The sequence below is a fragment of the Gorilla gorilla genome, chromosome 2, assembly GCF_029281585.2.
Source record: "Gorilla gorilla gorilla isolate KB3781 chromosome 2, NHGRI_mGorGor1-v2.1_pri, whole genome shotgun sequence".
NCBI lineage: Eukaryota > Metazoa > Chordata > Mammalia > Primates > Hominidae > Gorilla > Gorilla gorilla.
The window spans coordinates 12,764,144-12,778,921 of NC_086017.1; the positions used below are offsets into that span (position 1 = coordinate 12,764,144).

At 39.7% G+C, this 14,778-nt stretch overlaps 1 protein-coding gene across 5 annotated transcripts in view; it reads left to right on the forward strand.

Moving 5' to 3' along the window:
• Nucleotides 1-14,778, forward strand: part of CNTN4 (contactin 4) — a 960,931-nt gene that overhangs the window by 876,446 nt on the left and 69,707 nt on the right. For all 5 annotated transcript variants that reach the window (XM_019024764.4, XM_055383681.2, XM_063703559.1 and 2 more), the window contains one exon: nt 12,729-12,856. In XM_019024764.4, the coding sequence (XP_018880309.1) occupies nt 12,729-12,856 (128 nt within the window). The remainder of the gene's footprint in view (nt 1-12,728; nt 12,857-14,778) is intronic.

Below are 14,778 nucleotides of genomic sequence, written 5' to 3' on the forward strand. Positions count from 1 at the left end.
AACTTAGCATATTTACAGTTTTTCCTCTGGGTCTCTTGGTCCATTTCTGTCCATGTCTTCTTTATTTCTAATTATTTCTAGAGACAGCTGCACTTTGTTATTAAACTATTCTTTTACAAGCTACTCTGCTGTCCTGATTTTGTTATATAAAGCTTCCTGAGTGCGTTATATATTTTAATGTTTTTTTCTCATTATAAAAGTTATATTACTTATTATGATGCTTTGGTAAAAGTATATGGAAGTATAGAAAATAACAAATAATATTGCTTTAAATAATATTACTTTCCTGTCCTTACCCCCATTCATCTTCACAATGCCTTATGGAATTATGTTGAAATTGTCTCAGGTCCTAAATTCTCAGAAGAAAGGAATTCTAAATCTTATATTAGTGGAAACATGGAGATCTTGCATCAATGAAATATAGCAATTTAAGAAACAAATTTTAGGCAAAACGACATCCAAACATGTCCTTTACTTTACTTCCTTTTCCCAAAGACATGGTGTTTCTAGTGTTATATGCTTACCATGTGAATAAATAAAATCACAAAATTTTACCAGCCCAAGAAAAGTATTTCTCATGTTCATCATGCACTGTGTCACAAAGAATAATTAAAATTAACTCTGTGATCTTTAATACTCATCCAGCCCCAGGCAGAGAGTTATTTCCAGGTTATTTTAAAGGGCTTTCAACTGTTGTTCAGAGGAAGTTAAACCTGGATTAAACCAGGTTAAACAAACACAAGTTTATTTTCTCTTTTGAGCAATGCTGCAGACAAGGGCAATAGGGTCTGAACGCAGCTTGTTCTTCAGGTGGCCTGAAATGCACAGGTTGTTCAGCAGTTTATTAAACCCAAATCTTACAACAGAAAGCAAATTATCTCTAAGGGAACTTTGTCACCAGGGTGTCTGTTCAATAGTGATGTCTATTGCCACCACAGAGACTACACAGAAAGATCAATGACAGGTTTGCCTGAAATTACCCCTGGAGTAGGTGTCTTCCTATTGACCTACATTAAATTTGTTATCCAAAATACCTTTTTTTTCCTTAAGATGGGGAGCAAAGCCATCTTCTAGAGGTCTCAATTGACTCTTTATAAATTGCACATTACCACAAAACAATCTTTCTTTCTATAATTCAAAATAATTCATTCCTTCCCATCATGCTGAGAATTTCCACGTATCTTTTGAAATCAAGTATGTAAGCTTGGGCAAATTTCAGCTAAAAGTTAAAGTACCTTTTGAATTTTATGAAAAGAGATAGCCAAGGAAATTCAAACCAAAACAAGTCTTTTTTTTTTTCTTTTCAGAGAAAAGTCTTGGTGTTATTTGCTATCAGGTAGGTCTATAGCATACAGCCTACCCATGCCAATTAATCTGCCAGGCTTTTCTAATTTCTCAACTGGCACAAAGCCAGAGACCCCTGTACTGCATCCATATGTCAGCTCTTGCAGTCACAGACTAATTCTCCTGTTGATAGGTTGAATATATGAATCTTTATCTCTGTCTCTTCATTGTCACCTCTCCACTCCTTCCACATTGTGACTATTTCTTGGGCATTGTATTCCAAAATTATGCTGTATTGCTTTTGCCTCAAGGGCAAGTAAAGACGATGCCTTTCTCGTAAGCAGTTCAGCTTTCAGGCAGAACAGCTTAGAATACCGTAGGTTGCCATTTTGGTGTAGATCCTCCTCTGTCTTATTTTGGTTATAATTTTAATACCAAAGTAAATATTTATCACTTGGCCAGAGTAACAAGAAAAAGATCAAATGAGAGATGTAGTTTAATCCAACCAACAAACTGGGTTAATTACAGAAGAAATTAAAATTGCAGGCAGGCCCTAATCTTTTTTTTCCTACTGGACTTTTATTCTTTGATACATTACCCATTACCACCCCCAAACTGTCTTTTATACTCCTCATTTGATTGTTATTATTATCACCGAGAGAGCAATAATTGCAAGTCTCTGTTAGCTGCTGTTGGGGAAAAGGCCAAGCCTTCTACAGGCTGGAAGGAGGCTGAGCAGTGGGCATGGGAGGTGGTGCCAGGCCCACAAAAGCAGAACCCCTCCTGCGTATCACTTCCTCTGCCCCTCGTCTAAGGGCTTCAAACAAGGTCTGACAGCCCTGGGGGGTTTCCCTCTCTTGATACCCGTTATGGGTTAAACAGTATCCCTGTAAAAATCATATTCACCTAGAATCTCAAAATGTGACCTTATTTGGGCCCTTTGCAGATGTAATCAAGTTAAGATGAGATCATACTGGATTGCATAGGCCCTAATCCAATGACTGATGTCCTTATGTAAGGAGAGGGAAATTTGGATACAGAGGGAAGACAAAGTAAAGAGACACACATCCGCACCATGTGATGATGGAGACAGAGATTGGAGTGATGCCTCTGCAAGACAAGGAACACCAAAAAACAAAAGGGCCAACAGCCAACAGAAGCTGGGAGAGAACCAAAGGGTTTCTCCCGCAGAGCCTCCAGCAGCAACCAACCTGGCCAATACCTTCATGTCAGACTGCCATCCTCCACCACTGCCAGAGTATAGATCTTTATTGTTGTAAAGCACCTGGTTTGTGGTGTGTTGCTATGGCAGCCATAGGAAACTACTACCACACCACACCCATTGTCCCCTTCCACTCCATTGCTCTGCTCTCTGTCCAGTATGTCTTGAGTGGGAACATTGAAGAGGGGATAGATCGTGGCCTCATAACCACAGGCTACCCTAAATCCCGGCCCCATGTACTCAGGCACGTGCTGCTACTGGTTTAAAGTCGGGGTTCACAGTCTCAAAGGCCTGCAGGGGCCTGGTAGGAACATTAAAGAGAGGTTCAAGCCAGGCATAGACGGGAGCTAGATAACCCACCATCTGCTCAAGAGGGCTGCTGCCCGTCTCCTCCAGCCTATTGGTGCCCTGAGGGGATATGTTGCCAGTATTGCCCTATCTTCCCATATGTCACAATTAGCCAGGAATGGGCTTTTGTATGAAATCATAGAATTATTAGATTGTTATTTTAATTGTGTAGAAAAAGCAAGCTCATCTGTGGCTGTGAAGTTCCTCTGGTCTATTAATGACGGGCTCGCTGACACGTGCCCAATTCTGTCCTGCCTTATGATGTACGTGAGACCTTTGGTTGGGGGATGCCTGTCTAACCGCCCTCATTCTAGGGCATCGCTGATGGCCCCTGGGGTCAGCAGTCTTTCCTTCCTGGAGCCAGGCCTCCTGTGACAGCTCTGCCATCCTCCCCTCTGCCATCCTCCCAGTTTGCTGAAGCTGAGAAGTAGTCTTACGGAAATATAAGTTAGTCGCTCACCCCTTGCAGAGTTCAATTAACTGGAGTGAGGTCTGGTATAAAGAAAGCGATTTATTCCAAAGCTAGCTTGGGGAAAGAAATACAGATGTCCTGCCTTAAGTATACCACTTCACTTTTGGAACAGAAAACGGGTACTTTTAAAAGGTAGAGGAGGAAGCAAGCAAAACGTGATAGCTCTGGTGCCTTATCTACGAGGTGGTCGAGCTTGTGACTGCTGGCACCTTTGTGGACAGGACTAGGCTGCAAACTTACCAGGTGGGAAGGAGTTTCCTATCTCTTGAGGCAGTCACCTGGTAGGACGGAGTTTTATAAAATTGAGGCAGCCTCCTGGTGGGTGAAAGTTTCTTTCTGGAGCGCCTAAGCACATAGTTAGATGAACTTGCCCTGTAGGGAGTGTCTGGTGAAGGGGAGGTAAAAGGCTATATTTGCATTTCTAAAGGGCTAAGTAGGAAGTGGGGAACCAGGGGAATGAGAAGAGAAAAGAGAGAGAAAAAAATAATTAAACCATCTTAGAAAAATGGGGCTACTTGGTGACAGTAGCAGTAATTATTTTAACTATGTTTGGGATTTTGTAATAAATTTTAGCTCTTCAGGAGTCTAGCCTCCCTTGTAATGTGTAAATCTATTGTTTCACTTTCAGGCTTTCAGCTTTCAAACATGTTTTCTGTAACCAATCATGTATAAAAGAGAGTAGAAGCCTTTTAAGGCCCTTTGAGTTTTTTTTTTTTTTTTAATTGCACATAATGTTAAGTGAGCTACTTTATTCTTGATCTAACAATAATAAAGATGATTTAAAATTTAACATAACAGTTTGTCACTTTTTTGTGTATTTTGTTTGTTTGTTGAAAGGAAATGATCACTCCATAATTTCTTTCTTTGCAGAAGGGGAGAAGTGGTTTTCTAAGTTGTATTCTGAAGGGATTTATTTCTAAGGAGGTGTTTCAGTGTGACTTAAAGGCAAGCAAGGATACGCTGTCTCCCTCTACAGCAGTTAGGCTTCCTGCTGAACTGCTCAGAAAAATCATAGGTCTCCATTTTGGGATAATCCTCTCTTTTGGGTGATAGAGTGAAGTTGGCAGCTTTTGTCATGTGTTACTAAAGCCCCCCCCCAAAAGAAAAGATCAGCATTTTTAAAGGTCCTGTGTCCCCAGACTGGTTTTGATTGATAGGACTGACAATGTCAGCTTTTCAATGGCTGCAAGTCAGAGCCTCATGAAGAAAGATACATTCAGTTTATCTCATGAGTCCAGATTTGTTCCTGTCCTCTGTGGATCCAAAGTCTCCAAATGACAGTGAGGGAACAACTGCTTCTCTATGCTCTAGGTAATTTGCCGTGTTGTGAATTAGATGACCTCTCTTCATGTAGAGAAAATTGAGTCTTGTGTCACATCTGTATTTCTACTACTTGCTGCTTTATCACCTTTGACTTTTCTCTGTTGCCACCAATAACTTAAAAAGGGCCCACAGGTAGGTCAGGACTCACCTGTTCTAAGCCAAGAACAGATTTACATTTTCAATTCTTTTCGCCATACTCCATCACTATTCATAAGTATTAGGAGGAGCTCAAAGTTCAATATCACCCTAATAGCTACAAGTCAGTCAGTAGTCTAACTTGAGGAAACCAAGATGAGATGGACCATAAAGGAAACTTTGAAATCTCATCCAGAAACAAACATGAAAATAAAGCTATTAAAGCGGCGCTGTTGTCTGAGGTAATACCCGACGTTTGACATCTGATGCCAAGAAAATTAAGGACACAGACACACACAAGGAGTGAGTTTAGAGCCGAAGTTTAATAGGCAAAAGAAAGAGAAAGAACAGCTCCCTCTCCTGCAAGAGAGAGGAATATTCAAATGGGACTTCCGGCTTGTGTTGGAGTACACCAGATTTTATAGACAGGCTTGAGGAGGCGGTATCTGATTTACATGGGGCCCAAAGATTGGATAGACCAGGTGTGACGTTTACATAACTCATGGGGAAGCTGGCTGGACCACCCTAATATTATGCAAATGAGGTCTTTGCCTGGCCAGCACCACCGTGTTGTCTGCTTCTTGCTGTACACGTGGCTGGCAAAGAGAAGGGAAGATGGAGCCACTATTTTAAACATGCCTAGTCCCAGGTAGTCTTTTCCTATTGGCACAGCTGCCAGCATTCACCCATGCACGCTTCCAGCTTGCTTGTCTATGTCTGCAGCTCGATTTTACAAGCTGCTCTTTGTTAGAAAAGAAAATGATTTAGGGGCTGCTTTTCATTAAAAGGAAAACCTTGGCCGGGCGCGGTGGCTCACGCCTGTAGTACCAGCACTTTGGCAGGCCGAGGCGGGCAGATCACGAGGTCAGGAGATCGAGACCATCCTGGCTAACACGGTGAAACCCCGTCTCTACTGAAAATACAAAAAATTAGCCAGGCGTGGTGGCAGGTGCCTGTAGTCCCAGCTACTCGGGAGGCTGAGGCAGGAGAATGGCGTGAACCCAGGAGTTGGAGTTTGCAGTGAGCCTAGATCGCAGCACTGCACTCCAGCCTGGGTGACAGAACGAGACTCCGTCTCAAAAAACAAAAAAAGGAAAACCTTACCGAGGACTCCAGTACCCTCACTATCTGCCTAAATAATTTCTCCTTAACTCCTGTATCACTATCCTTGGACTGGATTTAGGTACTATATTCATGAAAAAAAAAATGAATATAATATTAGTGGAAAAACCATTTTTCTAAGTTGGTAGAAGATCCAAATGGAAAGGAAGAAAATATCTAAGTATTTATATTGAGTTGCATTTCAAATTTTTCCTTGAGCTAGCCAAATTTGTACCCCGAGGCCGAATGCTAGCTTTATAGCTTATTTCTGGCTTATAAAAATCCCATAAAACATTGGCCGAGTGTGGTGGCTCACTCCTGGCATCTGAGCACTTCGGGAGGCTGAGGCCCTCGGATCACTTGAGGTCAGAAGTTTCAGACCAGCCTGGCCTACATGGTGAAACCCCATCTCTACTAAAAATACAAAATACTAGCTAGACGTGGGGGTGCATGCCTAGCTATTAGGGAGGCTGAGGCGAGAGAATCGCAGGTACCCAGGAGTTGGAAGTTGCAGTGAGCTGAGATCGTGCCACTGCACTCCAGCCTGGGTGACACAGCAAGAGTCTGTCTCAAAAAATAAAAAAATCACATAAAACACATTAAAAACAACAGGTCAAATTGTATACTTAGCCTTTATATGCAGAAAAATATAGCCAAAATTATGTGATACATCTGTGTGTGAAGAAATATCAGGTCCTTTTTTCTTCATATTCGGAACTGTGTGGTTATTCTTCCATTATAGATAGCATTCGCCAATCTTCTACCAAAAAGTTCTATCAAGGCAGTCATCACAGAATCATCTTCAGAATCCATTCCTTCCGTTCTACTTTTACTACCACCGTCACCTGAACAAGTTCAGTAATTTCTTGGAAAGATTGCACTCTTCCTGTTGTAAGGGCTGAAAACTCAATTTCTAACATCTTAAATTATTGGCTTATATAATTGGGGCATCCAAGGTGTTGACTTCCACCGTGGACAGAAATGGGCTCAAAAATGTCATAAGGTCTCTGCTTCTCTTTCTCTCTCTCTTTCTCTTGGGCTCTGTTTGTCTTTGGATGGCTTCCTTAAGGCATGCTTTCTCTATATGGTAGGCAAAATAATTGCCAAGAATTCTAGATTCCCGTCTTCCAAATTTAGCAATCCCAGCAGAAAGAGATTGTTTTCTCAAAGAGCTCCTGGTTTTGATGGCATGCTTCTACACCAATCACTATAGACAAGAGAATAGGGTCTCCTGACTGGCCAGCTCTGTGTCCCTGCCCATCTTTATACCTAGTTTGTCAAACAGCTTTCACATTGAAAACAGTAATGCTCATTTTACTGTGCACTTATAGAAATGTGTATGTTATTGTATAGAACACATTGGCATTATTTCTAGATATATAATCATCAAAAGTAATGATTTATTATGAGCTTGAGAACAAAAACAATAATTTTCACATCACTAAAAAAATAGCACAAAGCTTGCTGGGCGCAGTGGCTCACGCCTGTAATCCCAGCACTTTGGGAGGTGAGGCGGGCGGATCACGAGGTCAGGAGATCGAGACCATCCTGGCGAACACGGTGAAAACCTATCTCTACTAAAAATACAAAAAATTAGCCAGGCATGGTGGCGGGTGCCTGTAGTCCCAGCTACTCGGGAGGCTGAGGCAGGAGAATGGTATGAACCCTGGAGGTGGAGCTTGCAGTGAGCCTAGATCGCAGCACTGCACTCTAGCCTGGGCGACAGAGCGAGACTCCATCTCAAAAAAAAAAAAAAAAAAAAAAAAAGCACAAAGCCTAATATATAGGAGGTATTTAGTAAAGAACTATGAATAAATGGGTTCAATATATCATCCCCCTTCTGTGTCTGTTTGGTGTCACCCATATGCTTTGTGAGGCATCATAATGTGTTGTAGGACTTCAGAGTGGCAGAACTACTCAGCAGTTGTCTTAGTCTTAACAATGACTTAGTTGAAACAATGGGTCAAGGAAGGCACAGAGCTTCACTTAATAGAACATGTGGCTAACTCTGGTCTATTCATGAGTGTCTCACTGACATATGCCCAAGCACCTGTCCCGCCTGGTGTATTTTGCGTGTCAGGCATCATTCTAAGCACTGCACATCTTAACAGCAACTCTATGAGATGTATATAGTTACTTTTATTATCCCATTTTTACAAACAAGGAAGCTGAGTTACGGAGAGATTAACTTTCCCAAAGTCACACAACTTCTAAGTAGTAGAAGCATGATTTGAGCCTAGACAGTTTAGTTCCAGAGTTTGTGTTCTTAGTTACTACACTATATTGCTGTATAAAAAAGTGGTTGAGTTTCTCAAAAGAATCGTTTATCAAACTTCATATTACCCCCACATTTGGATAATAGTAAGAATAAGCGGTCCCAGCAATATGTTGTGATTTAATGAAGACTACTGAAAATTACCCCTTCTACAAATGATCTCCCTCACTGTCTTTCTCTCATCTGGAATTCTAACAGTTAGGGTCTTACCTCTCTTACTTACCTCTTTGCAAATAACAGTGGGAGAGTTAAGACCCTAAACCAATATCAGGCACTGAAATATTTAAAATGAGTAGTATAATAGTTTATAAAATTATTTTGTAATTTCACGAGGCCCATAGGAAATTGGATAGGGAAACTCTGAGGACAAGAGGCAAAGAGAGCCTTCTACTAAGACTGTTAAAAGCTAGCTGGCTTTTATGCCATGCAGACACCAAAAGCAGGAAGCAGGGATGGAAATGATGGCGGGGAAAACATTTGAAGAGTGTGAAGCCCTTTAAGTTAACGAAATTTTCACCTATCTTATCTCATTATAGAAGAAGGGATTTTAAAAACTGAATTAGACCAGCAGTTCTCAACTGGGGTGATTTTGACTCCCAGCGTATCTTTGACAATCTCTGGAGACATTTTTGATTGTCATGACGTGGGGAAGGGTTAGAGCTATGGGAGTCCAGTGGGTATAGGCCAGGGATGGTGCCCATTATCCCCCCCAGGACAAAGAATTGTTCAGTCCAAAATGTCGTCAGTGCCAAGGTTGGGAAACTCTGTCTCAGAACTTGCATAAGTAACTTGGCTATGCCATATACTTGACAAGTTTCAGAGTCAAGGCTAGAATCCAAGTAATCTGATGACAAGTCCTTTACTTGTTTCCGTATTCATTTCCTTCGGCATGTCAGAGTTTGATACAGGCAATGGCTTTAGGTTTTTGGAATGATCGTGATACTATTTTTAATGGTATAAGTTATTAATAGGTGTTTTTGCTTTTAAAGACTCATCTCACCCCTCAGAAGGTTTAATATGATCCAAGCCAGTGTTACCTCATGAAAGATAAGTCTGTACATAAAACACAAATGTCACCTTACATATTGAATTCTCATATGCCAGTGTTTCACAATTTCTAGCAAATTATTTTATAAATGGAATGTGACTAACTCCTTTAAAGCTATTTTTGTTATTATTGAGGTAATTAAGATTTGTTCACCACTCTGTTTTTGTCAGTGCATCTGCTCCTTGGCAAATGAGGTATCAGATGGTCTTTATTGAGCAACTGTTATATGCGTAGCTGTGATGTGAATGAACAAAAGGCCTTCTTGTCTGTGTCTTTTTTTTAGCCAGACCTTGGATTTAGCTTATGCTAAATTACTTTTTTAATTGTAGATTTGAGATGTTTTATTATGAGAAGTTGGTAATCATCTGTGTAAACTAATAAGAACTTAAAATTCATCATACATTTACTTATTTTTTTACCTTGATCTTCTAGTAAATGTTTAGCTTCATAGATTTAGGCTGCTATGTAAGGACATTCTCCTTTATCTGAGTGATGTGATTTAACAGAGTAATTTGTTTATGAGCATCTCTTATTCTTTCTTTATTGGCAGGAGGACTTGCACCTCTGCTTCTCATTTTGTCACTTTGGGTTCAGACACCTCTGTAATAGCCATCATTGGGGGCAGATTTCAGTAGACTTTGAAAAACTTGTTTTACCTGAGGCTCCATATGCTTCCTGGTTTGCAAAATATAATGACCCGCAAATCCTTCAACAACAGCAATGGTTAGTCCTAGCAGTTACCACCTCACTGGCCATGGCTCCAGCTCGGCTCCCTTGCCTCCACCAGAAGCATGGGTCACCCCAGCCCAAAGGCCAAGACCTCCAACGCCAGGCTTCTACCAGAAAGCAACATAGGCACCGCTAGCAGGTACAAACTGCCCAACCACAGGTGCCCTTGTGCCTTGTCTGCCTCTTGTACCTTGATTCGGGATGACTCAGTTAATTTGCATATTGATTTCAAATTGTCAGAAGTAACAGTCAAAATACAAACAGAAGGCTGATGTAATTACTATATTAAAAGAAAATATATTAAAATGATGTTGTCCAATTTTTCCTATATATACAAATGACCAAATAAGAGAATACTTTTTTTTTTTTTTTTTTTTTTGAGACAGGGTCTCGCTCTTCTCCTAGGCTGGAGTGTAGTGGTGCCATCTCGGCTCACTGCAATCTCCACCTTCTAGATTCAAGCCATCCTCCCACCTCAGCCCCCCAAGTAGCTGGGACTATAGGCTCAAGCCAGCACACCTGGCTGATTTTTGTGTTTTTTGGTAGAGACAGGGTTTTGCCATGTTGCCCAGACAGGTCTCAAACTCCTGAGCTCAAGTAATCCTCCTGCCTCAGCCCCCCAAAGTGCTAGAATTACAGGCGTGAGCCGCCACACCCAGCCTCGCAAACACAATTTTAAAGATGAAAGAGAACCACTGCCTAGTAAATATCAGGAAACCTCTAGGAACCTTACTGACCCTATCTTACCTAATTCTTGCTATCAATCTATAAGATGGACATTGTTAGTTCTGTTTCATAGAAGAGGAAGTAAAAACTGAACAAGTTAAGTAAGTTGTCTTTAGTGGTACAGCTAGGACCGACAGCCCTGGAATGTGAACTCCCATCCCTCTGATTCCAAAATTCTTTGTAGAATTCTTCCACCTTCATACCCTCTCATCAGACTGAGTCATAGATCTGGACCGGGTCTTCAGGAAGACTGTAGCTTCTCCATCTGTAAGAGCCTTCAAAAAAGTATATGCAGCATTTGCAACCCAGCACATTTACATCTTCACCTGTGTTTTTAAAATGCTTACTCGAAAGTTCTATGAAGTGAGGCTCTGCCCATCCTAGATGCCTGTTTCAGATATTTGAAAGGACTCTGTTAAGTATAGCACTAGTGCCAAGTGGTTCAACCACTCGGAATTCCTACAACGTATTACCGATTTTTCCCTTAGGTTATTTATTTATTCATGTATTTACTCGGCCACTTAAGAAATATTTCTAGTATCCACTACATGCCATCCTGTGTACTAGACCCAGGAGGTTCAGTCGTAAGACAAACACCATCCCTTCCCTCAGAGATGCTACCATTCCATGTGATAAGACAACTAACAACCAAACAAATAAAATTTCCTGATTGAATTTAGTGGGAAGAAATAAAGTGGCTGCAGGAAGACAGGGAGACAGGAAGAACCACCATAAACAGTGAGTTGGGAGAGATCTATCAGGAAAAGCTACCTCTACACTGAGATCCTGAAGGTGAGAAGGTGACAGCTATGTCCAGATACAGGGAAATGTGTTCAAAGCAGGCAGAAGAGCAAGTGCAAAGGCCCTGAAGTGGGAAGGATTTCAAATACTCTGGAATATGCAGAAGGCCAGTGTGACTAGAGTTCATTGAAGGGTAGAAAGATTAGAACAAAACAGTAAGCAAGAGAGGCTTTTTAAAAAGCTAGATCCATTAGGCTTTATAATAAGGCTCCAGCAAGAAATTTTTTCAGAATGCAATGGCAGAGCCAAGGATATAGCTTTAAGCCAGGAGAGTGATATAATCGGATTTAAATTTTAAAAGATCATCTGGCCACTGACTGAAGAATGGATTTGAGGGGCAAGAGTAGAAATAGGCAGGCCAATTAAGAGGCTGTTTTGATAGACTAGGTGAGAAGGAGGAAGTGAAAGGGATGGAAAGATGTGGGCAGATTTGAAATAAAAGAGAAATTTAACGGACATTTACCTTGAATGAGCTATCTGTATCCATTTTTTACTTCTCTGACAAGCCTCTAAGCCAAGCTGTGTGTCTTATTCATCTTTGTATTTTCCTACTTCTCTTCTGGTAGTCATGTTGAAAACAGACTTCTTCAAAATTCTTCCTCTTCCAGATTTTGCATCTGTCAACAAAAACATTTTCTTCCCTGCAGAAAGTAGATGTTTGTCTCTAATTGTGGGGCCTGAGGTTTGCCATCCACATTTGCTATTCTGCCAAAGTCACACTGAGTCGTGGAATATTTTAATTTTTTTTAAGTTCAGTTTTTACATCTCATTAAAAATACATTGGCTGACATATTTCAGAAATAAATATGCTTAATAATACCTCATTTAATTTAAGGCTCTCATTTAGAAAAAACACTTTCAATGAAAAGACTTAAATTGATTAATCAAGGGATTTTTTTCTTATTCCTCGTTAGCAGTTATAAGACTAATGGTGATCTACCATAAGCCTTCCCTTTGCCTAATGTGGTTAGAGCTACCAAAGAGAAATTGTTACAACCTGTCTAATATTTATAATGGTTATTCCAACTGACTGTTGAGACCATTTTAGCAAGAAAAGAATTAAAAACACTGAACAAGTCATGTGTCTCAATTATGTTTATGTATATGTGGACAAATACCCTAAATAAAGATGAGGCTGTCATCTTTACTACAAATAATGTAGCAATGATTTATGGTTTGAACAATGACAGAATGACAGAAATAATTTGCAATAGGTCATATGAGATAAATTTCACCATTTTTGGTTCATTTACTTTGATTTCAGAATTACCATTTCTGAAGATGGAAACCTCAGAATCATCAACGTTACTAAATCAGACGCTGGGAGTTATACCTGTATAGCCACTAACCATTTTGGAACTGCTAGCAGTACTGGAAACTTGGTAGTGAAAGGTAATGGCTAACTCAAAGAATTCGAATATTAATATATGTGTCCTCATGTCTAATAATGTAATCTACAGAAGTGGCATCATTCATATTAATATGTACAGATACCACTGTATTGCTAAATTAATTCATCACGGCAAATATGATATGATTAATAATTCTTAGAAAACTGCTGGTAATGAATATGATTGAAAGGCTATCTTATTTCAGAATCATCCAATACAATTTTGAGAATTATAGCCATTGTATCTATTATAGTATTGTAACTAATGTTATCTTCAATCCTTTAATTAAATTTCTTTCAAGTGTCTATAGATTTGAAATTCATGTCTAGGAACACTATTCCAACAAATTAAAAACTCAAGACTCATGTACTATTTTTAGCAAACATTGTTTAAACAATGACATTGGTAATTTTTAAGATAGCTGTCCCGTTTATTCAGAGATATGGATATGGCTTATTATACTAATAGAAGGCTTTGATCACCTCTATGCTTTGCCTTAGTCACCCAGCCAACCTTGTCGGTTTTAAGGAAATAAAATTCCCATATACCGTAGCCTGGGTGCTTTATAATTTTTGTAGCAGAAAGTCCTTTATGCTCTTAGCAAAGCACGTGAGTGAAACTATTTCAGTATTAGCTTCATGGCATGGGCTGGAAGTGCTAAGTAACCACTGAAAAGGAGAAAATCTTAATTTACATTTCATTTGCATTTCTTTCACTTTATATATTGCCCTGTCGTAGGATTTTTGAGTTGAAGGGATCTTGACAATGATTTGACTGAAGAAGAGGCTCAGGTTGGTGTTTCTCTCAAGGTCACGAGTAGCAGGAGACCTGAACCCGGATCCTGATTCTCAGTTCTTCCTGGTCCCTTATGCTGCACCAGGAAACAGGAAGCCTTTCCTGTTTCTGAGTAATTTATACAGATGGGTCATATCATATTATTTCCTTCTTGCCCATTTGTAGTTCCCTTGGTGAAGACAGATGAAGGCAAATAAAAATATCAAAAAAACAATTTGCCTTTAATTTAAAGAAGAAAGCTAAAAGTTACCTAATTAAATATTTTAGGGTCATTAGAAGTTGGAAATGTACTACTCTTTTGGGAAGTCTTTTTATCATTAACATACTTGACCATGCAGATAGAAAATTGGAAGTCCAAGAGTTAGAACTAAATATATGTTTAGATTGATTACAACTATTTCAGTCTATTAATTACTTCCTCAGAGCACTAGCATCAGTGTGTGACTGACTGCTTGTTCACTCTGTTTCATAGGCAAAGGAAAAAGAGGTTAGATAATATTTGTAAAGCGCAGTTCTAGCTAGAGGTTTTTGCTAATGTATGACTGTCTTGGCTAAAGGAAGTTTAGTAATCATTTAGGACCAAGAGAGATCTCAATGTTTCAGAGCTGGTTAGACACAGAGCTGGGATCTGTTATAGATTATTTGTGAATTATGGAGATATAAGAGAATATTAGGTTGACATCTTAAATCATAGTTAAAAGACAGGGATTCAAGTCAGAGTGATCTGGGTTTGAGTCTCATTTCTACCACTTACCAGCTCTTAGACAAGACACTTAGCCTGTGTGGGGATAATAGCAGTGCCAGTCTCATGGAGTCGCTTTGATAACTGTGAAAATCCATGTTAAGTGATTAGTGTGGTGCCTGGCACCTAGGAAATATTAATAGTTGTTTTGTTTATAAACATGTTTTCATAAAATGAGGTTGTTTTGATGACTGTGGTAATCCATGCTAAGCGATTAACAGGGTGTCTGGCACCTAAGAAATATTAGTGTTTGTTTTGTTGTTTGTATATTTTCAAATGGATATGCGTGTATTCTAAATCCTGTTGAAATGAACATTTATGATATTTCCACCCCAATAGAATAATTAGCAAAGAGAAGTGAGCCTATAATAAAGAAATGACTAAGA